Source organism: Microcaecilia unicolor, chromosome 4 (genome assembly GCF_901765095.1).
Source record: "Microcaecilia unicolor chromosome 4, aMicUni1.1, whole genome shotgun sequence".
Taxonomy (NCBI): domain Eukaryota; kingdom Metazoa; phylum Chordata; class Amphibia; order Gymnophiona; family Siphonopidae; genus Microcaecilia; species Microcaecilia unicolor.
In genome coordinates, this window is record NC_044034.1 from 363,499,857 (window position 1) to 363,527,455 (window position 27,599).

Consider the following 27,599-nt stretch of genomic DNA (forward strand, 5'->3'; position numbering starts at 1 on the left):
TTTATCCACAGAATGGCGTACCCGAGGGGGGGGGCGTAGGGAGAGACAAGAGCGGTAGAGTGAATGCACTTGTAGGTCAGTAAGAGAAGTTTGAATTGAATGCGGAAACGGATAGGGAGCCAGTGAAGTGACTTGAGGAGAGGGCTAATGTGAGCAAAGCGATTCTGGCAAAAAATGAGTTATGCAGCAGAGTTTTGGACTGATTGAAGAGGAGAGAGATGGCTAAGTGGGAGGCCGGTGAGAAGCAGGTTGCAATAATCCAGGTGAGAGGTGATAAGAGTGTGGACAAGAGTTCTGGTAGAGTGCTCAGAGAGGAAGGGACGGATTTTGCTGATGTTACAGATTTATAATTTATAGGCATGTATTGTCACAGTTACACTAGTGTTCTGTAAAAGAAAGTAAGTGCCTGCGTCCCTTTATGGAATGATCCCCTTGTCCTTTTTGAGAACCCCAGATACGAGATGCCACCTTTTTATTACTGGGTCGTTACCAAATAGGCTGCTTTCTCTCCACATCTGCATTTAGTGCAAGATTTGCTTGCCACATACAAGGCCACACATGAGTGATCTAGAGTTTCCACCTTGCATCCTCTGACACTTGAACATTGTGAGTGAGCCAAGGCAGGCGTGCCTCCAAAGCACCATCAGCCTCTGCTTGCATTTCAGGAATGTTCTCTGGCTGTTAATATGGCTTTTATTTTTAGGTTTGGTTTTGTTTCTTTGTAATATTCTATTTTTCAAAACAGAAAAGCAATAGACTCAGCTTTCTGCTTAGGATCTTCTTTCTGGTCATTCTTCAGGCTGTTCCGTTTAATCTGGACAGTATCGCAGATGCGATTCGCTCTTTGTTTTCTGAGGACACGCCAGTGGTTCTGCAGCTGGCTCCCAGTGATGAGGTGAGTACAAGCCGGCTGTGAGCCAAGATTAATGGTTTCTTTAAGTATCGCTTTAATTTTTATTCTGTACCTTCTTTAACCTCTCTGTTGAGTGAAATGTGTTGAAGGTCCTAAAGAGTCTCAGATGGGGGTTTCTTGTACTTTTCAGGTTATCAATAGAAATCAAACAAAATAAAACATGGAAAAGAAAATAAGATGATACCTTTTTTATTGGACATAACTTAATACATTTCTTGATTAGCTTTCCAAGGTTGCCCTTCTTCGTCAGATCGGAAATAAGCAAATGTGCTAGCTGACAGTGTATATAAGTGAAAACATTCAAGCATTACTATGACAGTAAAATAGATACCATTGGAGATTCTACATGGAATGTTGCTACTATTGAGATTCTGTTGCTACTATTTGAGATTCTACATGGAATGTTGCTACTACTGGAGATTCTAGATGGAATGTTGCTACTATTGGAGATTCTACATGGAATGTTGCTATTCCACTAGCAACATTCCATGTAGAAGGCTGCGCAGGCTTCTGTTTCTGTGAGTCTGACGTCCTGCACGTATGTGCAGGACGTCAGACTCACAGAAGCAGAAGCCTGCGCGGCCACATTGGTGATCTGCAAGGGCCGACTTCTACATGGAATGTTGCTAGTGGAATAGCAACATTCCATGTAGAATCTATAGAAATCAAACAAAATAAAACATGGAAAAGAAAATAAGATGATACCTTTTTTATTGGACATAACTTAATACATTTCTTGATTAGCTTTCCAAGGTTGCCCTTCCTCCTCAGATCGGAAATAAGCAAATGTGCTAGCTGACAGTGTATATAAGTGAAAACATTCAACCAATAAATATATGTTACAAGAAATGATTTACTTGGGGGAAAGAGCTCTAGAGCAATCGCTACTGTTTATAATTTAAGAGCAGGCGCTGTATTTATAAGTTTTAGGATATTAATTTCTCCACCAATCACCAAAGGTGATAATTGCAATAAATTAAATAAATTAAGTATATATCTCTGTTGAAATGCAGTATTCGTATTGCAAGATTTGAAAGCATGTACTCAGAGCATGGCACTAAGTTTAAAGGTGTCCATGCACTATCAGTATAACTTTAAAAGATACCATATACTCAGAACACAAAGAGACAGAATTTTTAGCTTCAAAAAGGTTGATTTAATATACAAATCATGTAATTAATATTGCAAACCAAACGAGAGGTAGGTCTTACAGATCTTTACAGATAATCTGTGCTAAAGTAAAGTAACAGGTCTAGATCAAAAGTTATGTTACTTACAAGTCCTTGTTACATAGTATGAACAGCATGAGGTAAGCACATGTTTGCAGAAGAGGTCCTCATAGCAGGCAGGTGGGCTACAGGTCCCAGGAAGAGAAGAATCTGTGTTGCAGTACTTTTCAGAAAGTTAGTGTGTTTTAAAAAGAAATTGCAGGTATGTTTATAAACCCTCAGAGGATACTCAGCCAGGGGATATCTGGAGTGGCTGACAAACTTGTCTGTGCCATGTGAGAGGCAGCAGTTGGACCATTTCTCAGCTGGACATAATGGAGTTTATTCCCCATATCTTTCGAAAACCTGAACTTGTAAAATCCTTCAACGACTTTCTGTTAAGGTTACCAGTTGATTCCATGCCTGAGCCAGTCTGTTATACCACTCTGCTTAGAAACTTGTAATGCTGATCTAAGAAAACGCAGGCTGAAAAATCCTTACAGGAAGTGGAGCAAGTGGTCCAAGTAAGCAGCATTCTCAGAGGACAAGCAGGCCGCGTTATTTCCACGTGTGGGTGATGTCATCCAGTGGAGCCCTGGTGCGGATGCTGATTCACTAGCACTGATGAAAGTTCTAGCAGCATCCCACCGCGCATGCGCTGGTGCCTTCCAGCCCAGTGCTTGAGCGTGGGTCCCCCAGCCTCTCTTTCGGCAGAGCTGAGAGGACACGTTCATGTAGTCTTCTCCTCACACTGTGCTCTTCAAAACTTTTTTAACTGTTGTGCGTGCCTTCCCCTGCAGGTACTTATCTTTCTTTATTCCTCGTATTTTTTCTCTAGCTTTTTGACTTTTTTTTTTTGGGGGGGGGGGGGGGAGTTCCTTTATTTTTCACGAGTGGCTGCATGGTTAGGCTGCAGCCCTGACCTCAATTTGAATGCTTCCCCTTTTTTAATCGTTCAAGGGTCAGGAGTTTAATTTAACCAAAATTCTTTTTTTTTGATGTCCCAGAAGAGGCTCCCAGTGGCTTCAAGCGGTGCACCAAATGTCGCCACGTTATTTTACTTGGAGGGGGGAGGAGATTCCAGCCCATCCTAGACTTAAGGGCCCTGAACAAATTTCTGGTGAAAGAAAAGTTCAGGATGATTTCCCTGGGCTATGCTCTCTGGACTTAAAGGATGCCTATACCCATATTTCGATACTTCCCAGTCAGAGGAGGTATCTCTGATTTCAAGTGGCGTTTGCCATTTGACCTAGCTTCTGCCCCCCCCCCCCCCCCCCCCAGAGTTTTCATCAAGGGTCTGATGATAGTCGCAGCATATCTGTTCAAACTGGGAGTATAAGTTTCCTTACCTAGACGATTAACTGGTCAAGAACACATCCCATGAAGAGGCAATTGAGTCAGTGTGATTTACTATTCAGGTGCTAGAGCTACTGGGATAAATTATCCCAAGTCCCATCTCCACCTAGTACAACAATTGGAGTACATAGGAGCACTGCTAAACACAGCACAGGCTCGTGCCTGCTATCTACTACCTTGTGCTCTGACTCTCAGGCTTTGTAGACTGAAGCTGATTTCTCTGCTATCTGACCTCCACAAATGCAGCGGTCCTGCTCTTACAAGCTCCACCCACCCAGAAGTGACATCCACCGCTAGTGTCTACATTTTACCAGCTCTATCATGTTCTTTCTCTGCTGCCCGTCTCATCTTCCGCCAGGGTCGCTTTACTCATACTACCCCTCTCCTCAAGACCCTTCATTGGCTCCCTATCCGTTTTCGCATCCTGTTCAAACTTCTTCTACTAACCTATAAATGTACTCACTCTGCTGCTCCCCAGTATCTCTCCACACTCGTCCTTCCCTACACCCCTTCCCGTGCACTCCGCTCCATGGATAAATCCTTCTTATCTGTTCCCTTCTCCACTACTGCCAACTCCAGACTTCGCGCCTTCTGCCTCGCTGCACCCTACGCCTGGAATAAACTTCCTGAGCCCCTACGTCTTGCCCCATCCTTGGCCACCTTTAAATCTAGACTGAAAGCCCACCTCTTTAACATTGCTTTTGACTCGTAACCACTTGTAACCACCTGCCTCCACCTACCCTCCTCCTTCCTGTACACATTAATTGATTTGATTACTTTATTTATTTTTTGTCTATTAGATTGTAAGCTCTTTGAGCAGGGACTGTCTTTCTTCTATGTTTGTGCAGCGCTGCGTATGCCTTGTAGCGCTATAGAAATGCTAAATAGTAGTAGTAGTAGTAGTAGTCTCTTGTAACCAGAGCTAATATTGTGATGTCATAATGCCTCAGTCCACCAATAAGAGCCAACCTCATCAGTGATGTCACAATGGCTTGATTGTCCTATACTTGGCTCACTTTTATTACATAGCTCTTTGAGCAGGGACTGTCTTTCTTCTATGTTTGTGCAGCGCTGCGTATGCCTTGTAGCGCTATAGAAATGCTAAATAGTAGTAGTAGTAGTAGTAATCATCATGTGCCTAGCCAAACCCATTCCGGTTCTCTGGGACCTTTGGTGGGCTTCTCAACGCCCTTCCCATTCTTTCCCTCCAGCTTGTCAAATCACGGCAATTTATGCATCACAAACACACTCTTCTTATTCATCATCTTATCACTACTAATAAACTAGATCTCCTTTTCCTAACAGAAATGCAGCTTACAGATACAGACGCAGCATACCTTAATCGGGCAATGCCACTTGGTTATCGTTATTTAAACTGTAATCGTATGACTCGTAAAGGTGGGAGAGTGGCTAAATATATTCAGCAGCCTTGTCAGTATCTAACTTTACCTCCTTCTCCCAACCTTTACTAGAATTTCTTAAATTCCGCATTAACACTTCATTAGTTCTACACTTTCTTTTGATCTATCAACCCTCTTCCCCCCCCCCCCCCCCCCCCCCACCCCGGTCCCCCCCAGCTGCATCCTATTATCTTGGGGGATTTCAACTTGCACTTCGACACCCCTGGTGCTTCTTTCTCTCAAGATCTTTTTACAGACTTACAACTCACTCAATATGTTACTAGCCCGACACATCAAGCAGGACACGTTTTGGATCTTGTCTTACCTGTTCCTGGTTCCCTAATTTCAATTTCTATATCGGCAACGTGATCCATACCACAATCAGATCATTCTCTAATTCTTTTCACTTATCACTGCCAATCAACACCCACTGTATCTGTGCCTAAATGTACGACCTATCATGATCTCTCAAACTTCAGGCCAACCTCACTGTTGTCTAGTTCTGTCTTAAACTTTGTTTCTTTTAAGGATCACTCTTTGACAGATCAGATTCAGATGTGGAACAGAGAACCATCATCCGCACTTGAAACGGTGTGAAATTATAGTGGTGCTACTAACTCAACTCACCATAATCCTTGGTATACACTTGATCTTCACCAACACAAACAACAGCTGTGCCAGGCAGAGAGGAAATGGTTCCATCACCTGTTGTCCACCACATTAGCTATCTATAGAAGTACAACACACTCATTTAAACTACTATTCCAATTTGATTCAAAAGCCGCCTAACATGTCAATTCTATATAAGACAGACTCAACAGGATATTGCAAACACATGAGTGGTTTCTCAAAATGGGCATAGTCCAAAAGATCTTTTGAGAGTTGGCACCCCCTCGGTGGATCTTTTCACCACTCATCTCAACAACAAGGTTCCTCAGTTCTACTCCAGGCTCAGATCACACAGCAGACTAGCGTCGGATTCCTTTCCCCTACATTGGGGAAGAGGACTTCTATATGCATATCCTCCTATACCTCTTATAGAGAAGACCTTGCTGAAACTCGGGCAAGACTAAGGCACAATGATATTGGCCACAACAGATATGGTTCCCTCCCCTTCTGGAGTTGTCTTCAGAAGATCTGTGGAGATTGGACTGTTTTCTGACCCTCATCACGCAAAATGAGGAGTCCCTTGTGCACCCCAACCTCCAATATCTGGCCCTTATGGCTTGGATGTTGAGAGCATAAAACTTGAATTCCTCAAATTGCCTGAAGGTGTCTCCTGTATCTTGCGGGCTTCCAGGAAAGACTCCACTAAGAGGTGTCACTCTTTTAAATGGGGAAGGTTTGCCACCTGGTGTGAGGGCAAGGCCTTAGATCCCTTCTCTTGCCCTACACAAAAACTGCTTGAGTACCTCCTGTTGCACCTCTTTGAGTCTGGTTTGAAAACCAACGCTGTAAGGGTTCATCTTACTGCAACTGGTGCTTATCAACTTGTAGGAGGTGAGTCTATGTCTGTACAACCGTTAGTTACCTTTATGAGAGATTTGTTGTTGACAAAGCCCCCTACCAAACCTCCAGTCATGGGATGTCACCCAGCTGATGAAAGCTTTTTTTGAGCCTCTGGATACCTGCCATCTGAAGTTTTTTGACCTGGACAGTTGTATTTCTGGTGGTGAGTACTTCAGCTCGCAGAGTCAGTGAGCTCCAAGGCCTAGTAGCTCACTCACCATATATTAAATTTCATTACAACAGAGTAGTCCTCCGCATGCACTCCAAGTTCCTTCCTAAGGCCATGTCGGCATTCCATCTTAACCAATCAGTTGTTTTTCCAAAACTTTTCCCCAGACCTCATGCCCTTCCTGGTGAAAGTTTACTACATACTTTTGACTGCAAGCAAACCTTAGCCTTCTATCTGGAGCGGACTAAAGCCCATAGACGGTGCACCCAGCTTTTTGTTTTTGACCCCAACAGGCTTGGGGTGGCCATCAGCAAACACACACATTCAAATTGGATAGCAGACTGCATCTCCTTTGCTTATGCCCAGGCAGGGCTGACTCTTGAGGGACATGTCGCAGCTCACAATATTAGAGCCATGGCTGCTTTGGTTGCCCACCTGAGATCAGCCTCCATAGCGTAGATTTGCAAAGCTGCAACTTGATCTTCAGTCCACACATTCACATCGCACTACCGTCTGGGACTAATCGGTTTGTTAGGCAGTTCTGCAGAATTTATTCAGTGTCTAGAATCCAACTCCACCCTCCTAGGCCCTGTTTTATTTTGTTCCAGGCTACACCTACACCTAATATGCATATAGTTTCAGGATGATTGAGGTTTTAGTTTCCATTATCCTAGCTTTCTCGTGTTCGGTGAGCCTAGTGGCTAGTGATTCCCACATGTGGGAATAATGCAGCATGCTTGTCCTTGGAGAAAGCAAAGATACTTACCTGTAGCTGGTGTTCTCCAACGTCAGTAGGCCGCTTATTCTCACATACTCTCCCGCCTCCCCTAGGAGTTGTTTTTGGTTGTACTCTTTATGCTTTTCAGCCGACTGGGGGATCCATGCTCGAGCGGCAGTTGGGAAGACACTAGCTTATGTGCGGTGGGACCCTGCTAGAACTTCTCTAGTGCTAGCGAATCAGTGTCCGCACCAGGGCTCCATCGGATGACATCGCTCACATGTGAGAATAAGCGGCCTGCTATCCTCGGAGAACACCAGCTACAGGTAAGTGTCTTTGCTTTCCCTGCAGATGTTCTGTAACTTGATAACTTGTTGATGTCCTGCAGGGGGTACTCCTGGTCTACAGGTGGTATATCTCACAGGGATTGGTCCTAACTAAATTGGTTGTTTCACTGGTGGAACTCCAACAGTATAAGATATATAATACAGACTTCTAAGAGAGAGTCTGTCTCATTTGCTCTAAGGACCATGTGCTTCCTTTCCTTGCAGAGAGTTTACATGGTTGGGAAAGCAAATACAGTCTTCGAGGATCTTCCCATCACACTGCGGCAACTGCGCAGCCGACTTTTCCAGGAAAATTCAATTCTCAAATCCCTTCCCTTCAACTCTTTGAGCAAAACCAACGAGGTAAAGAATGGCCCCCTTGCCAAATATTAGTTCCGCTGCTGTCTGCCTGTTCAGAATGTCAGTTTCCGTGTTGGGCTGGATTAGGGTTACCATTTTGTGTCCTCTGAAAAAGAGGACACATGTCACGCCCCCGCCCCCGCCACGCCTCATGCCCCGCCCCCTGCCCCGCCCCCTTCAGGTCCGGGTTCCGCCACGCCCCCCCCCCCCCCCCGTCACATAGTCCCCTCCCCCATCACATACCCCCCCCCCCCCTCACTTACTATCTAGCCCTGGTGGTCTAGTAGCGTCTTCTCTTCGGGGCAGGAAAGAGCCCCCTCTCCTGCCCGGAGCGCTGCCTGCCCTTGCCTGCTGCATCCTCCTCGGTATGGCTGGGGATTCAAAATGGCCACCGAGAGTTGAAGCGGCCTCGCGAGAGTTCAACTCTCGGCGGCCATTTTGAATCCCCAGCCAGACCGAGAAGGATGATAGACAGGGGAGGCAGCGCTCCGGGCAGGAAAGAGGGGGCTCTTTCCTGCCCCGAAGACTTCACTAGACCACCAGGGAACATGGTAAGGAAGGGGAGGGGACGGGAGACCAGGTCACCAGACCCACGGCGCCGATCGCACGCCCACCGCACGCACGCGCCTGCCCGCACCCGCGCCCACGTTTGTCCAGAAATCCGGAGAAACGTGGGCGCGGGCAAAATCCGCCGGATGCCCCGGACATGCCCTCAAAAAGAGGACATGTCCGGGGAAATCCGGACGTATGGTAAGCCATGGGTGGGCAACCACGGTCCTCGAGGGCCACAACCCAGTCAGGTTTTCAAGATTTCCACAATGAATACGCATGAAATTGATTTGCACGTACTGCTTACATCACATACAAATAGACCTCATGCGTATTCATTGTGGAAATCTTGAAAACCTGACTGGGTTGTGGCCCTCGGAGCCTGTGGTTGCCCACCTCCTAGGTTAGGCTGTTTTATATATACTTTACAGCGGGGAGTCTCTTTAATAACAGAAAGTCTGCCTTTTCCCTTTCGTTTGTCTATAAGACTCAGCATGGTTATACTAGATCAGTGCAGATGGGGTTTTGTGGCACTCGGAAGTAAAGGATTTGTGCACTAGGGCAGTAATTATGAGATACAGGAATACTTGGTGCATATAGTATAGGGGGGAGAGAGAAATATTAATTGGAGAAAGTGGGATACTTCTCTGCTTTCTAAATTGGATATCTTGGATATACACGGAGCAACTCCACAATCTCTGCAATGTGTTAGGTTTTTGTGATACATGCAAACAGGAAAAGCAGTGTTGAAGAGAGACAGTGCAAATGGAAGATTAACCAACATTAACAGAGTTGTCTGAATTCTTCTAGGTTGACCTGCTCTTTTTCTCGGAGCTCCAGGTCCTACATGACATTTCTGCTTTGGTAAGTACGAAAACTAGCTTTACTTGTCTGTTATGAATTTTCCGTCTGCTGGCAAAGGGGTGGGGGCAGAGTTTAAAGTCGTAAAGCAATAACGTGACACCGGTTTGTCGCCTCATCAAGTGCCTTTCCTAGGACCTGAAGGTGAATGTGCATCACTACATGTAGCGGGAGCATAGGTGATAACCTTTAAGGTTAAGGGAGAGTGATGAGGACTGGCTGTGCGCTGCTGATCGACAATGGAGAAAGGCTGTTCCGCTTATAGAAATAAGTCAGAATTCAGTTTACCTGTGCTTATCTAGACAGTCCTTTCACTAATACGAGTTATAGCTGGTGCAAAAGGTGTTCTGCTTATTTTTTATTTTATTACTAGTAAAAAAGAAGCCCCGTTTCTGATGCAAATGAAACGGGGGGGGCTAGCAATGTTTTCTTCTGTGTGCATGTGGGAGTGTGTGTGTCCCTGCCCTCTGGCCTCTCTCCCCTCCCCCCTCTGAGTCCTTCACTGTTACAGAGCCAGCGATTTGATTTCGTGCTCTGCTGTTTTCCTTCACTGACTGTGTTACAGAGAGGGCGGGGCAGACACTCATAGGGAAACCGGATATCTCGCCCCCTTCACACTTCCGGCTGGAGGCTTCATAGAACGTTGGTGTTGCCTTTTATATAGAGAGATAAGCCCCGTTTCTGATGCAAATGAAACGGGGGCTAGCAATGTTTTCTTCTGTGTGTGTGTCCCTGCCCTCTGGCCTCTCTCCCCTCCCCCCTCTGAGTCCTTCACTGTTACAGAGCCAGCGATTGATTTCGTGCTCTGCTGTTTTCCTTCACTGACTGTGTTACAGAGAGGGCGGGGCAGACACTCATAGGGAAACCGGATATCTCGCCCCCTTCACACTTCCGGCTGGAGGCTTCATAGAACGTTGGTGTTGCCTTTTATATAGAGAGATAGTAAAAAAAGCCCCGTTTCTGATGCAAATGAAACGGGGGCTAGCAATGTTTTCTTCTGTGTGTGTGTCCCTGCCCTCTGGCCTCTCTCCCCTCCCCCCTCTGAGTCCTTCACTGTTACAGAGCCAGCGATTTGATTTCGTGCTCTGCTGTTTTCCTTCACTGACTGTGTTACAGAGAGGGCGGGGCAGACACTCATAGGGAAACCGGATATCTCGCCCCCTTCACATTTCCGGCTGGAGGCTTCATAGAACGTTGGTTTTGCCTTTTATATAGAGAGATTTGTTGCATTTGTATCCCACATTTTCCCACCTATTTGCAGGCTCAATGTTCTGTTCTGCCTTAGATGATGACCTCATCATTAGTTTTACTTACCCCACCTCCCCATTCCCCCTCTACTCATCCCATCCTTCTCTTCTCCATCTCCCCTTTATTTTATCCCTCCTTACCCCTTTTCTCCCAGCTTATACTATCCTATCCTGTCTACCCTCTCTTATCCTAATCATACATTATCAAGCTCAACTTATAATGTTTTGAAATTTCTATTTATGACTTTGTATTTGAAATTACTATGTAAGCCGCATTGAGCCTGCATTATGTGGGAAAGCGCGGGGTACAAATCAAACATATAAATGGCAAGAGGCGTACTCACTCGCAAATGCGCAGTAGAGACCCTCTCTGTCCCGCCCCCGCGTCAATACGTGATGACGGGGGCGTGACAGAGAGGGAACCTGCGCACCTGCGAGTGAGGGAACCGCCGTCGCCACCGCTCCCCCCCCCCCCCCAGGGTTCCCGCTACCGCTCCCCCCACCCACCCGAAGTCGCCGCCGCCACCCACCCTCCACCCGGCCCGGGTACCTGGCTTCACTATTCAAGCTGCCGGAACGCAGCACACAGCTCATCTGAGCTGCCGTTGGCCTTCCTTACCTGCCCGTGTCCCGCCCTCGCCGACGTTACGTCACACGAGGGCGGAACACATGCAGAGAAGAAGGAAGGCCGACGGCAGCTCAGATGAGCTGTGTGCTGCGTTCCGGCGGTTTAAATAGTGAAGCCAGGTACCCGGCCCGGGCGGAGGGGACTCCGGGGGGGGCGGCGGCGACCTATCCGGGTGGGGGTCCTTTCACCCCTCCCCCTTCCTTTACTAGCCCGTTTTTACGGGCTCAACGGCTAGTGTAATAAATAAATAAAATGTGGCTTACATGGTACCGTGAAGGCATTCGCCAGCTCCGGTATAGAAACAAATACAGGTTGATGTTATAGTCTTATAAGGTTTATAGATCTAGACAACAGTTAGGAATAGCAGAGAAGGAGAGCTGAATAGTATACATTATAAGGTTTGTTTAAGTTGTGCTGCAGAGATTCAGGCCCTTAAGTTGGGTCCGTAGGGTATGCCTTTTCGAACAGGTGGGTCATTAATGCTTTCCGGAAATTAAGGTGATCATACATTGTTTTCACAGCTTTTGGTAGTACGTTCCACAATTGTGTACTTATGTAGGAGAAACTGGATACATAAAGTGATTTATATTTGAGTCCTTTGCAAATTGGGTAATGGAGATTTAAGTAAGTTCTTGTAGGTCTGACTGCAGTTCTGGTTGGGAGTGATGAGGTCAGTCATGTATCCTGGGGCTTCGCCGTAGATAATTTTATGGACCAGGGTGCAGATTTTGAAAGCTATGCGTGCTCTGATTGGGAGCCAGTGCAGCTTTTCCCAGAGGGGTTTGGCGCTTTTGAATCGCGTTTTACCAAATATAAGTCTGGCTGTTGTGTTTTGAGCGGTCTGAAGTTTCTTTAAGAGTTGCTCTTTGCATCCCACATAAATTCCGTTACAATAGTCTACGTGGCTTAGTACCATTGATTGTGTCAGGTTGCGGAAAGTTTCCCTCGGGGAAAAATGGTTTCAGGCGTTTAAGTTTCCACATCGAGTGGAACATTTTCTTGGTTGTAGAATTCACTTGGCTCTCGAGTGTCAGGTTACAGTCGATTATGACCCAGAGAATTTTCAGGCTGTCGGCGATAAGGAGGGTGTAGTCTGGGGTGTTTAAGTTTGTAGATTTGTACGTGTTATCAAGGTGCTAGAGGGTGCTGGCTTCTTTGGGACTTTGCTGAGGGGGAGAGGTTGAGAGGAGTTAAGGCTATTGGTGTGGACAGCCTGAAGAAGACCTGAGCTGACTTAAGTTCTGAGTGGGCTACTGGCATTCTATAGGTGACAGTTGAGTCAGTTGGGTGGGTACACAGAAAGAGAGGATGTGCGCCATTATGAGTGAAACTGACAAACGCTTGGTGAGAGAAGTTTTAATGTGTAGAATTAATGTCACAGAATTTTGGGCTCTAAAGAATTTTACAGGAAGCTATGGTATGAAAGTCAAGAGAGAATGAGGACATATGTGACAGGCAATGGAAATAATTTAAGATAATACCTGTTCAAGTAAGGGCTTAGGCAGCTAAGAAGCTATGTTTATATCGTTTTTATTAAGTGTGCCACAACGAAGAACATAAAACATGCATAGCAAAGTTGAAAACAACCAAGAAATCTTCGAAACAAACAAAAGAACCGTAGAATAACACACTCAAAAAGAACAAGAGTGAAGTGACTGAGTAATTAAATAAAAGTATGCACACACCAAAAGACAACAGAGATACAGAGAGAGATTACTACTATTTAGCATTTCTATAGCACTACAAGACGTACGCAGCACTGCACAAACATAGAAGAAAGACAGTCCCTGCTCAAAGAGCTTACAATCTAATAGACAAAAAATAAAGTAAGCAAATCAATTAATGTGTACAGGAAGGAGGAGAGGAGGGTAGGTGGAGGCGAGTGGTTAGAAGTGGTTACGAGTGAAAAGCAATGTTAAAGAGGTGGGCTTTCAGTCTAGATTTAAAGGTGGCCAAGGATGGGGCAAGACGTAGGGGCTCAGGAAGTTTATTCCAGGCGTAGGGTGCAGCGAGACAGAAGGCGCGAAGTCTGGAGTTGGCAGTAGTGGAGAAGGGAACAGATAAGAAGGATGTATCCATGGAGCGGGGTGTAGGGAAGGACGAGTGTGGAGAGATACTGGGGAGAGATCAAGTAGTACTTACCAGATCCAAAGTCCTTAGGGATGTTCGAGTAGTAAGATCAAAAAGGAAATCCAATGCAAAGAATCTAGCTCTAAACCATGCAAGGTTAAATTAACAATTTTTAAGTAAAACATTTAAATAGTCTCTCACTATTCCTAGCTGAGAACGTTCTTGTGATTTCCAAAGGCAATGTTACATAGTCCTGAAGTAAAGCATATACCTCTTCAGTTTTGTGAGAAAACCTACTAAAAAATTTCAATATTTAATTATTAGTAACATAATAAAAATATTAGATCCCCTGGTTTGATATTGAAATTAATTGGGAAATCAACTGTGACAATAGTAACATCTGTTTTATAAAGTGTAATACCACACTCCGCCACCAGAGGGTGTATATACATATACATAATATATATATATATATATATATATATATATATATATATATATATATATACTACTACTACTTAACATTTCTAGAGCGCTACTAGGGTTATATATATATATATATATATATATATATATATACACTAGCGGCCGTTAAGCCTGTTAAAAGGGGCGAGATTTCCAGCTTCCCTCCTCGCCGCCGCTCCCTCCCCCCTCCGTGCTGGGCCCCCTGCACTGACCTGACAGTGCCTCTCACCTCTGTGTGAAAGCGCTGCAGGCAGCAGCAGATCTCTCTGCTGCTGCCTGCAGCGCTTCCACACGGAGGTGAGAGGCGCTGTCAGGTCAGTGCAGGGGGCCCGATACGGAGGAGGGCGGGAGCGGTGGGGGGGGGGGAGGGTGGAGGTTGGTGCACGCGATGTTCGTTTCCAGGCGGCAGCGTCCGACAGTGACTCCGACTCCCTCTGTTACGCCCTCTGATGTCATCACGTCTTGATGCGAGGGCGGGACAGAGAGGGAAGTCTCTACTGCGCATTTACAGGTGAGTCAGTCACTTGCCGTTTATATAATATATAATACTAGTAAAAAAAAGCCCCGTTTCTGATGCAAATGAAACGGGGGCTAGCAATGTTTTCTTCTGTGTGCATGTGGGAGTGTGTGTGTCCCTGCCCTCTGGCCTCTCTCCCCTCCCCCCTCTGAGTCCTTCACTGTTACAGAGCCAGCGATTTGATTTCGTGCTCTGCTGTTTTCCTTCACTGACTGTGTTACAGAGAGGGCGGGGCAGACACTCATAGGGAAACCGGATATCTCGCCCCCTTCACACTTCCGGCTGGAGGCTTCATAGAACGTTGGTGTTGCTTTTTATATAGAGAGATAGTGGAATATAAGCAAAGAGAACAGTAGTTTAATGGGATGTATGAATATCAAAATGATATCCCATCCTCCATTAAAGTTAGGGGCATTTGCTGCCAGGACTTCAGAAATGCCTTTGGTTTCTCAACCAAGCGGTTTAGATTCACAGAGGTCATATCTTGTAATCTCCGTGTCACGAAACTCCCAGGTGTTTCAGTTTACTAATACTATTGTAGACACACAGATCTTATAAATCTCTCTGTTGACTTTACCAGAGAGCATAAGATTTTCTGATTTTGTCCAGATAACCAAAGATTGTGCCATATGAGCTTAACATATTACAGATATAGCTCCCCCACGTGTAGGTTTGTTAAGATTAAGAGATGCTACTAACTGCCCCAGGGCGAAAGGGGCAGAAAAACACTGAGAAACTGTAAGAAATAATAAGTGTGGCAAACAACACAGTCAGGATTCATTCCTGTAGAATGATCAGCATTGGAGGTAAATGAAGTGGATTTATTTATTACATTTGTATCCCACATTTTCCCACCTATTTGCAGGCTCAATGTGGCTTACATAGTACCATCAGAGGCGTTTGCCCAGTCGGTGGATAACAAATACAAAGTTATATAGTGATCGCATGAGGTATAAGTGGAGGGTCGGAATGGATGAAGATTGCGTGTTGTCCTGTTCGATCATAGTCATGCTGTGTTGGTAGGTGAAGAGGGTTACGTGGGGTCGTTGGGGTCGAAATGGATGAAGATTGCGTGTTGTCCTGTTCGATCATAGTCATGCTGTGTTGGTAGGTGAAGAGGGTTACGTGGGGTCGTTGGGGTCGGAATGGATGAAGATTGCATAATGTCCTGTTCGATCATAGTCATGCTGTGTTGGTAGGTGAAGAGGGTTACGTGGGGTCGTTGGGGTAAAGCCTTTTTGAAGAGGTTGGTTTTTAGTGATTTCCTGAAGTTCAAGTGGTCGTGGATTGTTTTCACAGCTTTTGGGAGCCCATTCCATCGTTGTGCGCATATGTAAGAGAAGCCGGCTGCGTAAGTTGTTTTGTATTTCAGTCCTTTGCAATTTGGGTAGTGTAGATTTAGGTAGGATCTTGATGATCTGACTTTGTTTCTTACTGGTATGTCTATGAGGTCTGTCATGTATTATAGCCCTTTTACAGACTAAATCCCTTAGTCCAGAAAATAAGTTGGTTTCACAAATCAGAGAGAGAGAATTATGGGAAGCTATTGAGTACTCCTTCAGGCAAAGTGGCAGGTCCAGACGGATTGCTGATAGAATTTTATTTAAAACAATTTTGGTCATTAATACAAAACGTTTTCTTAAAAGTTATGAACCTGGCATTGTTGGGACCTTTGACCACATGCGGTGGAGTTGTCCAATCATACAGACTTTGTGGGTGGGAGTACATGCCGAAATTCAGAACATAATAATACCTCTCCACCCTCATATCTCTCCCTACACTCCTTCCCAGGAACTCCGTTCACTAGGCAAATCTCTCCTAATTGCATGCACCCTTCTCCTCCATCGCTAACGCCAGACTCCGTTCCTTTTATCTCGCCGCACCTTATGCTTGGAACAGACTTCCTGAGCCATTACGTCAAGCTCTCCATCCCTGGCCGCCTTCAAATCCGGGCTAAAGGCCTACTTGTTTGATGCTGCTTTTAATTCCTGTCACCTGCTCATAACCTTTATCTTGTCTTCCTCTCTTCAATAGTCCCTTTTCCCTATGTGTCCTGTCTGTCCTACCCTTATCCCTTATTTGTTCTGTCTGTCCTGATTTAGATTGTAAGCTCTTTTGAGCAGGGACTGTCTTCTTCATGTTCAACTGTGAAGCGCTGCGTACGACTGGTAGCGCTATAGAAATGATTTGTAGTAGTAGTAGTAACATCCTTACCATTCACAGAAGATAACCATGTTGTTGGGTTACCTGGATTTTAGACGGAAGAGACCTTGTAAGTTTTTATTAGCAGCAAGATTAGCAACCACATTCAAATGGAAGCACCAAGCACCTCCCTCATTGGAAAACTGGAGATCCAAAGTTCTTTGGCTGAATGAGATGGAAGCAACTAGAACTAAATGGTATGGACGAACTGTCCAGTTCACGCCAGGGTCGTTATGCTCATATTAGCCCTCTCCTCAAGTCACTTCACTGGCTTCCTATCCATTTCCGCATACAGTTCAAACTCCTCTTATTGACTTACATGTGCATTCACTCTGCAGCTCCTCAGTACCTCTCCACTCTCATCTCTCCCTACACTCCTCCCCGGGAACTCCGTTCACTGGGTAAATCTCTCTTATCTGTACCCTTCTCCTCCACCGCTAACTCCAGACTCCATTCCTTTTATCTTGCTGCACCATATGCCTGGAATAGACTTCCTGAGCCGGTACGTCAAGCTCCACCTCTGGCCGTCTTCAAATCTAAGCTAAAAGCCCACCTTTTTGATGCTGCTTTTAACTCCTAACCCTTACTCACTTGTTCAGTACCCTTTTTTTATCATCCTCACTTTAATATTCCCTTATCTCTTGTTTGTCCTGTTTGTCTGTCCTAATTAGATTGTAAGCTCTGTCGAGCAGGGACAGTCTCTTCATGTTCAAGTGTACAGCGCTGCGTACGTCTAGTAGCGCTATACAAATGATAAGTAGTAGTAGTCTTTGAGATTCCGGAATCTTGCTACTCTTTGGGATTCTGGAATCTTGCTGCTCTTTGGGATTCTGCACAGAATCTTGCTACTCTTTGGGATTCCGGAATCTTGCTGCTCTTTGTCCTTATCCCTTATTTGTTCTGTTCGTCTGTCCTAATTAGAATGTAAGCCCTGTCGAGCAAGGACTGTCTCTTCATGTTCAAGTGTACAGCGCTGCGTACGTCTAGTAGTACTATAGAAATAAGTAGTAGTAGTCTTTGGGATTCCGGAATCTTGCTACTCTTTGGGATTCTGCACAGAATCTTGCCACTCTTTGGGATTCCGGAATCTTGCTACTCTTTGTCTTTATCCCTTATTTGTCCTGTTTGTCTGTCCTAATTAGATTGTAAGCTCTGTCGAGCAGGGACTGTCTCTTCATGTTCAAGTGTACAGCACTGCATACGTCTAGTAGTGCTATAGAAATGATAAGTAGTACTAGAATATGGAAACCAATGGACGTTACTTTGGTTTAGTGATGTACATAAGATATGCTACCTTGGGGGAGGAGGGAAGGGTAGGGAGTAAGGGGGGAATTTTGGGGAGATAATGGGGAAAAGAGGATGTTGGACAATTTTTTTGATTAAGATGAAAATGTTTGGGGAGAATTGTGCTCCTGTTGCGGTGTTATTTTTAATAAAAACTTTATAAATTAAAAAAAAAAAAGATATGCTACCACTTAACATGACCCCCCTCATGCCAGAAGTTTGAATTCAGAAACCCACTTTAGCAAGCTCTAAAAATTGTGGTTCATCCTTTCCCACGTTAGCAATGGCGACTAGTTCTGATTGAATTAAGATATTCGGTTTGCATATTATGTTAATATTTATTTTAAATGACTATCTCAATAACTATTTAGATAGGATGCACATGTGTTAGATTTACAGCTCTTGATGAAGAATCCTGATAAGTGAAAGCACACGTCACCCTACTTTCTTTGTATACTGGAATTGTGAAATTATTACAAATAAAGATTTTAAAAAAAAGTCTGAGATGCCGACGCCTGCATGTGAGTTGGTGAAAGAGAAGCCATCTGTTTTTCTTGTTGACTGTCTGTTCTTTTCCCTTTCAGCTGTCTAGACACAAACATCTGGCAAGGGATCACTCCCCTGATGTGTACTCTTTGGAACTGGCTGGCCTGGAGGAGATAGGCAAACACTACGGAGAGGATTCCCAGCAGTTTCGGGATGCATCTCGGATCCTGGCAGAGTCTCTAGAGAAGGTAAGGTTGCATTCTTTACAGCCTGCCACTTTGTTAGGCTGGAGCCATCCACACATTCTTAGATCAGTCCAGTTCTGGCCATTTAAGTGCCAGATCATGTTCATCCAGTGGCGTAACAAGGGGGGCTGCCACCCGGGGCGGTTTGCCGTTGCACCCCCCCCCCCCCCCCCCCCGACCCAGTGCCTACCCTCCTCAACTCCGTCCAACCAGCTCCCACACCCTACCTTTAAAGAAATCTCAGAAGCCGAGGCGAGGCGCAGCGCCTCGCGCCTGCATGTAAAAAAAGTGTGGATTGTCTCATCGGGCCTTCCCTCACTCTGTCTGTCCCGCCCTTGTGGAAATAGGAAGTTGCGTCAGTGGAGGGCGGGATATTGGTTTTCTCATAAGCTCCCACTGTTCTAACGAATAACAATTTAAATCTTGTATCAACATGTAAGTGAGAATTTCATTGGTTTCCTCTCTGCCCATCCCTGCATCGCCACCCAGATAGTCGTATGGTCCATTATCTCTACCAGCTTTGTGAGCGTAGAGCGTGAAAAGTGTGTGAAATCTTTGTTGGTGGGGTGGAGTACTCGCCATATCTTTGCAATTTCTTATACTGTCTCATCTGACTGTATTGCGTACTGGGAGATCTATCGATTTCCACATCAAGATCACAGGTAAAATCTCCCCCCCCCCCCCCCCCCCCCCCCCCCCCCCACTTCCCGGAATATATAATTGGAGCTTTCCATTGAGTTGAGTTTTTCTCAGCTTCTCCTTGCTTTAAAGATATTTTTTTTTCATTGTTGTTAAAATTATATTACCTTGTACTTGGATCAAACAGGATTGTGGACAAAATTTAAAAGAAAAGGTCTTAAGAATGTGTATCTCCATGTTAAATATTAAGGATATTTCTTAGACATTTATATGTAAATGTCAAAATTAATAAAAATATTAAACTATGGGCTCCCCATGTAGACTCCCTGCTGTAAGAAGACTGGACAGCACTGACATACCTTTCTTAATTTTACTTTAAAGATTATGTAATTTCCAACTTATAAGTGGAATTTTAATTGTATTGAAAAGTGCCATGAAGGTACATCATTGGCAGTTATATCAAAATTAGATAAACTTGGAATCTCTTTCAAAACTTTATCTATAATCGATCCCACTCCTTATGTATCAAAATAACCACCCCTGCCTTGCAATCTCCTGAAGCAAAACCATATACATCACCAACCCACCATCTTTTCAATTTTGCATGTTCCTGCTCTGTCATTTGGGTCTCACGAGGCAGGGTGATTTGAGCTTCCTAGTGCCTATTCTAGACATCCCATGAACCAAAATGTATATTATGTGTCAGTCCAGTCCCTGATCTGTGCTTCTAAGCTGTTGATTGTAGAAACCCCTCATCTCGAAAAGCCACAAAAGATTTTATTTTTCCTTCTTTTGCCTTTCACATAACGTAATCCACGACTATACCATCGCTTCAAATACAATTTTGTGGTATCCGAATCAAGGTCTTTATTTCCCCATAAGGGAGGGAGGTACCATTGATCGTGGTGCAACTCATTTGTCTACAGAACCAGTGCCAGCCCTGTCTTACGGATTTTAACAAAAACAATCTGAATTTCTAAAATGTTGAGTTCTTTGAGGAACGTACATGTGTTGCTTATGTGGAAGTAAAGTTTCCAGCGTATGGGGCTGCCCCTCGTACAGCACTACACTAATGTGAATCACCTTTCAGTTTGCAGATGAGATGTTTCACGTCTATGGGGGAAACGCAGTGGTGGAAGCAGTTACTGTGAGGAGCTTCGAAACGCCCCTTGTGCGGAAGACGCGCTCAATCCTTGAGGCAAAACAGACTGTAAGTATTTAATTTTAATTTAATTGCACATTTCTGTTCCGCTTGGATTAAAAATAATGTCTGAAAGTGGATTACAATATACATAAAAACAGAAACGACACAAAGTAGGACACAATCAAAGAATAACAATAGCCTGTTCAATAGGAAAATTATTTCTGAAACAACCACGTTTTCAACACTGAGCAGTCGTGCAGCAAAGAGAGGGAGCAAAGTGCAAACAAAAGTCCAAAGAACAAAACAAAAAGTACCAGGAGCCTTCAAAAAAAGGGGGAATAAAACCTTTTAATCATGTGTTTTGAGGAACAAGTCTTTGAATGGACCCGACACGGTCCGTGTTTCGGCGCCTGCGTCAGGGGTCTTCGCATAAGATCAAGCAGAGAGATACTCTCATAGACAAACTCCTTTAGTCACGAAATCAGTCAAGTCAACAATGAGCAGTATCATAAATAGTTAGATTGACAAAAATGATAGCGGGGATGGGACGACTTCCCTATGAAGAAAGACTAAGGAGGCTAGGGCTATTCAGCTTGGAGAAGAGACGGCTGAGGGGAGACATGATAGAGGTATATAAAATAATGAGTGGAGTTGAACAGGTGGATGTGAAGCGTCTGTTCACGCTTTCCAAAAATACTAGGACTAGGGGGCTTGCGATTAAACTACAGTGTAGTAAATTTAAAACAAATCGGAGAAAATGTTTCTTCACCCAACGCGTAATTAAACTCTGGAATTCGTTGCCGGAGAACGTGGTGAAGGTGGTTAGCTTGGCAGAGTTTAAAAAGGGGTTAGACGGTTTCCTAAAGGACAAGTCCATAAACTGCTACTAAATGGACTTGGGAAAAATGCACAATTCCAGGAATAACATGTTAGTACGTTTGGGAAGCTTGCCAGGTGCCCTTGGCCTGGATTGGCCGCTGTCGTGGACAGGATGCTGGGCTCAATGGACCCTTGGTCTTTTCCCAGTGTGACATTACTTATGTACTTATGTACATTGCAATTCTAGTGGTTGAGCGTGCTATAATACTTGGCCAGTAGCAGTCATATAACATTTCTTCGTAGACTGCAGTCTAAATGCATTAATAGCAGGTACTATCGCTGTAAATTAACCAATCAAACATATCTGTCTATTCTGGATGTACCAAATGACCCATGAATACATAGATATTGAGACTAGACTATGCAAAGACTTAAACAGGACAGTCAAAAGTTTAAACTGGATCCTCACTTTAATATGTTGCCAATGAAGAGGTAATAATCAAGGAATGGCCCTATCCCATTTTGATTTACGTAAAATCAATTTTGTGGCTGCATTTTGTAAAGTACATCTGGAAAATTGATTATCTGTTAATCTCAACACAGTATTACAGTAATCATTTTTAAAATTTTAATTGAGATTTTCAAAAAGGCACATAAAAACTCGAACGATTCAATATTGAATATAAACATAAAGCAGGTATATGAATCCCCAACTCTCATAACAAATATTTCAAGTGTAATGCATCTAAAAGTGAGCACTTATCACAATATTTATTGTATAATTTAGCATGAGGCATGAATCGATTTATATGTAGACATTTGGGGTGTCAGAATATTTGCTTCAATTTAAATTTTAACTGCCAGACCCTTGACCATTCTTCTAACATTTGGAGTTCCCTTCACCTGGTTTCTACTCCTTCCAGGATATCCACTCTATTGGCTATCTTCGTGTCATCTGTAAAAAGGCAAACCTTTCCTTCTAACCCTTCAGTAATATCTCTCACAAATATATTAAACAGAATTGGCCCCAGCACTGACCCCTGAGGCACTCCACTACTATCCTTCCTTTCCTCCAAGCAAATTCTATTTACCACCACCCTCTGTCACCTGTCAGTCAACCAGTTTCATATCCAGGTCACCACTTTGGGTACTAAGTTCAGCCCTCTTAGCTTATTCATGAGTCTTCTGTGAGGGATAACTATCGAAGGCTTTGTTGAAATCCAAGTAGATTACATCTAGCATATGTCCTTCATCCAGTTCTTTCATCACCCGGTCAAAGAAGTCAATAAGATTTGTTTGTCAGGATTTTCCTTTGGTAAAGCCATGTTGCCTCGGATCCTGTAACCCATTGGCTTCTAGAAAGTTAACTGTCCTTTCTTTCAGGAGCGACTCTATTATGTTTCCCATCACCAACATGTACTTTTCCACTTCTTCCCTGTCTCCACTTTTGTGAAGAGAGACCACAACCACTCATCTCCAATCCCGCAGAACCTCTCCTGTCTCTAAAGATCTATTAAGAGGTCACGCAAGGATTTCTCTGAGCTCCCTCAGTATCCTGGGATGTATCCCATCTGTCCCCGTAGCTTTGTCCACCTTTAGTTTCTCAAGCTGTTTATAAACGCTTTCCTCCGTGAATGGCGCAATATCCACTCCATTCCCAGATATTCTGTAGGCAGCCAACCATGGTCCTTCCCCAGGATTTTCTTCCGTGAACACTGAGAAATAATTAGCACGTTCGCTTTATCCTTATCACTCTCAACATAGTCATTCTCAGTATCTTTCAGTCTTGCCATTCCTATCTTTTCTTTTTCCCCAATATATCTGAAGAAGGTCTTGTCTCCTCTCTTAACATCTTTAGCCAATTTTTTCTTCCACTCACACTTTTGCTAGCCATATTTCCCTCTTCACTTCTTTGAGTTTAATCTGATAATCTTTTCAGTGATCCTTTCATTGCGTTCTTCTGTATTTCTTGACTGAAGCCTTTTTTGCTCTTTTTTTCAGCAACTTGTTTGGAGAACCATATAGGCTTCCTGTTTCTCTTGTTTTTGTTTACTTTCCTTTCGTAAAGATCAGTTGCCATATTTATAGCAGCTTTCAGCTTGGACCACTGATTTTCCACTTCACCTACAGCTACCCATGTCATCAGTTCCTTCTTCAGGTATCACCGCATTTTACCAAAATCAGTACAGCTGAAATCCAATAGCGTTTTGTCCGTCCGCATTCCGCCTTTACCCTTTTATCAAATTATATCACGTGAACATAATTAGGCACCCTCCCGGATATTGGAAACACTTCCCATATTTGTGAGCACCACATCCAGCATCGACCCTTCTCTAGTGGGTTCCATCACCATTTGTCTGAGCAAGGCACTTTGACCAGGTGTCCATGATCTCCCTACTTCTTTCCGATTCTGCCGACGGGATGTTCCAATCCACAATAGGCAAGTTGAAATCTCCCAAAAGTAGCACCTCCCCTTTCATACCAAACTTTTGAATATCTTCTGTCAGATCTTTGTCCAGCTTCTCCATTTGTGCTGGTGGTCTGTAAATAACACCCATGTGGATACAGGTTCCGTCTTCTCTTTCCAGGACAATCCATAAAGCTTCTTCCTTTCCCCAGGTTCCCTGCATTTCAGCCACTCTGATATTGTTTCTCACATACAGCGCCACTCCTCCACCTCTTCGGCCATCCCTATCCTTCCTAAAAAGATTACAACCTGGTATGTTCACATCCCATTCAAGGGAATCATTGAACCATGTTTCTGTAATAGCAACAATATCCAAGTGGCCACATATTGTTAATGTAGGTTTGCCTTGCTCTCTTCTCGGATCACGGCAAACCTACATTAACAATATGTGGCATGCCAGCTTCATCAAAGCAGGCAATGTGGGCATGAAAAGCGTTCACATGGCCAACAGAAGAGTTAGGGGAAGCATCAGTGCACCATGGCAGGCTAGTTATCAAATGCTGCTGCGCTGTGTGGTCCACATAGATCTAAGGTCCAAAGTGTCAGCTGCAGGCTGACAGCATAACCTGGATCAGCCCCAAGCTACACTGTTTTGCAGTTCCCCTTACAAAGAGTTAAAGAGCTTATTTCCAAAACCCTCATGTCCAATGCAACTGATATGGGCTTCGCAGGTTTTGGAATTAAGCCCTTCAGTTGTGGTTGAGATCTAATTGATTTCTTACTCCGTACTTCTGCTTTAAAGAGGACATCCTGCCGTTAAAACAGTGAGAGACTGATGTGTATGTTCCTTCTGTTTAATTTTTCAGTGACCCTAAAGATAACTATACATTTAAATTTTATTTTTTGCCTGCCTTTCCATTCCCACTGAATAGAATGCTCCAGAAAATTTGTATAACCTGGCGTACCAGTACAACTTCAACTACGCTGTAGTCTTCAACATCATTCTGTGGCTCATGATTGGCTTGGCCATCGCGGTGATCGTCATCTCATACAACCTCTGGAACATGGACCCTGGCTATGACAGCATCATCTACAGGATGACCAATCAGAAGATCAGAATGGATTAAAGGGCTTCAGCATCCCATTCCAGTCCAATCTCCCAGGGCCCAGCTCAGATCTGCCTTCACCCTTGTGTCACCCATGCAGAGGAGTTTCGGGTCTCACTAAAGCCCAGATGGTTGAATGAGGCAATTTGGGCTTTCCCTGCATCTAAATTTCCTCCCCAAGGGTGATCACCTACACGAGTAGGGTTTTCTCTGGCCTATTTTGCATAGATGAAAACTTCATTGTGATTAAGTACACAGCAAACTAATTGCTTGTCATACACTTCCATCTCTTCTAAAAGTGGTATATGCCACTCTCATGTATTCAGCTGTTGTATGGTTATTAGGAAAGCCTTCTCGGAAGCTACACTCCTTAAGATCATTTGGAGGTGCCCAAGCTCGGGGGGGGGGGGGGGGGGATTTATAGTTTGTTTGTTTTTTTTAATGCTTTTCCCACACTTCTTTCCCTAAGGCTTGACTGCATAATTCTGAAATGTTTCTTGTCTATGCTGGACCGCAGATGTAATTTCCCAGCTTTTGATAGCAGAGGTCCAGCGGACCTGGTCTACCATTTCTGCTTTTATACAGTGATGTGGTTCCTAATTCCATGATTGGAATAGGCTTTAAGGCAGATTGAACTTCAGGGCCTGATGTGAAGGTTTTCTAGACTAGTGGTTCTTAGAACTCTCCTTGAGGGAGGCTCACTCACTACAGTCTTTACTTTTTTCAGAGTAATGCATGAATAATATTTGCATGCATCCACCTTCATTTTTATAAAGTGTTTTCTGCATACAAATCATATATATACATGCATAGAGTACAGATACACCTTTGAAGCAGGTGTAAGTGTAATTTGTGCATTGCTAGGGGGGTCACTGTAGGAGTTTATTTTTTAAAGGGATATGGGTGCCAGTGTTGCTTTTGTAACATAGAAGCAGTTTTTGCATTTTTACCTAGGTATCCTGTTATGAAATGACACCTTCAATGCAAAGTGCATATTCACTAGGGATCTCCTGAGGACAGCTGCCATTGCCTTCCAGCATACAGTATATGGAAGTAATGTACTGAAAAGAATGAAATGTGATTCTGTAGAAATACCACAGTAGTTGAAAAATAACTATGGGCTATTGTGTTGTACATTTTCTTTTAATCTGAGGTGTAAAATTCTTTTTATTCAAACTATGTACATATCTCCTAGTTAGTGGCTATGTGATGAGGGTTAAATTGTGTAAAGAGAAATGTACATTAAGTTATTTGGATGGATCAATTTCATTCTGTTTACTGCTGATATAGATGTTGGGGGGGGGGGGGGGGGGGGGGGGACAGGCCAGTTTTGTTTAGCATTTGAGACAAACGTGCCCAGTTAAAACCAAACCCATGACTATCTTCCATTTTATGAGGTGTTTGGACATTGCACAAAGAAGCTGTCAGGTAAACAGCAGGATGTGGAATTGGCAGAGGAGCAGCTGACGCTGTTAAGCATTCCATCCTTCACTTTGATATGTATTCCCCTGTGTTTGTTGGTGAAAGTGGACCAGTGATTGTATAATTAGAAAAATAAATAAAGAGATTGGGATTCAAAATGCTTGTATGTTGATCATTATCAAAAGAAGTTGTTTGCAGTTAATGACTTTATTTTGTATATTACACAAAAAATGAAGCCTGCACTAGAGAGCTGCCCAGGGACGGGGTTCGCGGGATTCCCGCGGGGACGGAAGCAGAACCCCGTGTAAGCTGCACCTGCACCAGCCTCTCATCTACAGAGTACCAAGTTCTTTGAGTGCTGTCTCCTCCTCCTCGTTGCTTTAACAGCACAAATGTGGAAAGTCTTTCATTAAGGAGGTGGTAGAGACACAAATGATGACAGAATTCCAAAAGGCATGGGATGAACACAGAGGATCTCTAATTAGAAAATGGAAGTTATAAAAAACCTAAATGGCTGCATGTATGTGGATGTGTCAAGTGATGCTTAAATGGTGACTCTGGCTGTGATGAACTAGGGCTGATACCGGGCAGACTTGTATGGTCTGTGTCTCATACATGGCAATCTGGTTTACAATGGGCTGGAAAGGTCTTAGCAAGTTCAGTGGCTGGAACATAAGGACAGCGCTGGACAGATTTTTACAGTCTATGTCCCACAAATGAGAAGACGCATAGACTGGAGTGGGCTTCAAGGGCAACTCCAGCAGTTAGAACATAAAGATAGGGCCAGATAGACTTCTATGGTCTATGTTCCAGAAACATGAAAGACTATAGTCAAGTATATAATATCACACTCGATTTTTTTAATTTATATTTATTAATTTTCATTATTATACAAAAGATACATTCTTTGAAAAGATATAGCAATTATTCAAAGAAAAAAAAGAACAAATTGTCTATCACAATCAAAACTATATTAGTTTAACAGTTCACTATTACGAGAGAGATTCAAGATTTAATCACTATACCAAAGGAAGTTGGCTGAACAGTGAAAATATTTCCTAAAGAAAATAAGCAGGAGGTTACCCCTATTAAATAAAAGACCGCTTCATATCTGAGCATTACCCTTGCTACTTTGCATATTAAGAAATGTACGTAGTTGTTCCGGTTCAAAGAATATATATCTCTGTCTTTCAACGTTAATAAACACTTGCAAGGAAATCTTAGTTGAAAACAAGCCTTAATGTCCAATGAATCTTGCTTCATATCCAGGAATCTTTTCCTTCTCTGTTGTGTCCATCTGGAAATGTCTGGGAATATTGAAACCTTACTACCTTTAAACTGTGGCTGAATATTTTTAAAGTAAAGTCTTAAAGCTTCTTTATCTTGTAGAAATACAAATAACACAAGGTTGCTTTAGTTTCAATATTCGATTGTTCCAAAAAGTCCGTTATATCAAGTATTTCAGTTAAATTATCCTGTGATATTGGCACATTTTGTTGCTGATTTGGCTTCATAATGAGGTAGTATATTTTCTGTAAAGGTGGAAGAG

The 27,599-nt window shown here is 43.7% G+C and overlaps 1 protein-coding gene across 1 annotated transcript in view; it reads left to right on the forward strand.

The window, feature by feature from the left end:
- ATP6AP2 (ATPase H+ transporting accessory protein 2) overlaps positions 1 to 25,688 on the forward strand; it is a 61,589-nt gene extending 35,901 nt beyond the window's left edge. The window contains exons 4-9 of the mRNA XM_030202339.1: positions 800 to 895; positions 7,825 to 7,962; positions 9,319 to 9,372; positions 18,367 to 18,516; positions 20,243 to 20,362; positions 24,455 to 25,688. Coding sequence (XP_030058199.1) covers positions 800 to 895; positions 7,825 to 7,962; positions 9,319 to 9,372; positions 18,367 to 18,516; positions 20,243 to 20,362; positions 24,455 to 24,649 — 753 coding nt within the window. The 3' untranslated portion in view covers positions 24,650 to 25,688. The remainder of the gene's footprint in view (positions 1 to 799; positions 896 to 7,824; positions 7,963 to 9,318; positions 9,373 to 18,366; positions 18,517 to 20,242; positions 20,363 to 24,454) is intronic.
- The last annotated feature ends 1,911 nt before the right edge of the window (positions 25,689 to 27,599 follow it).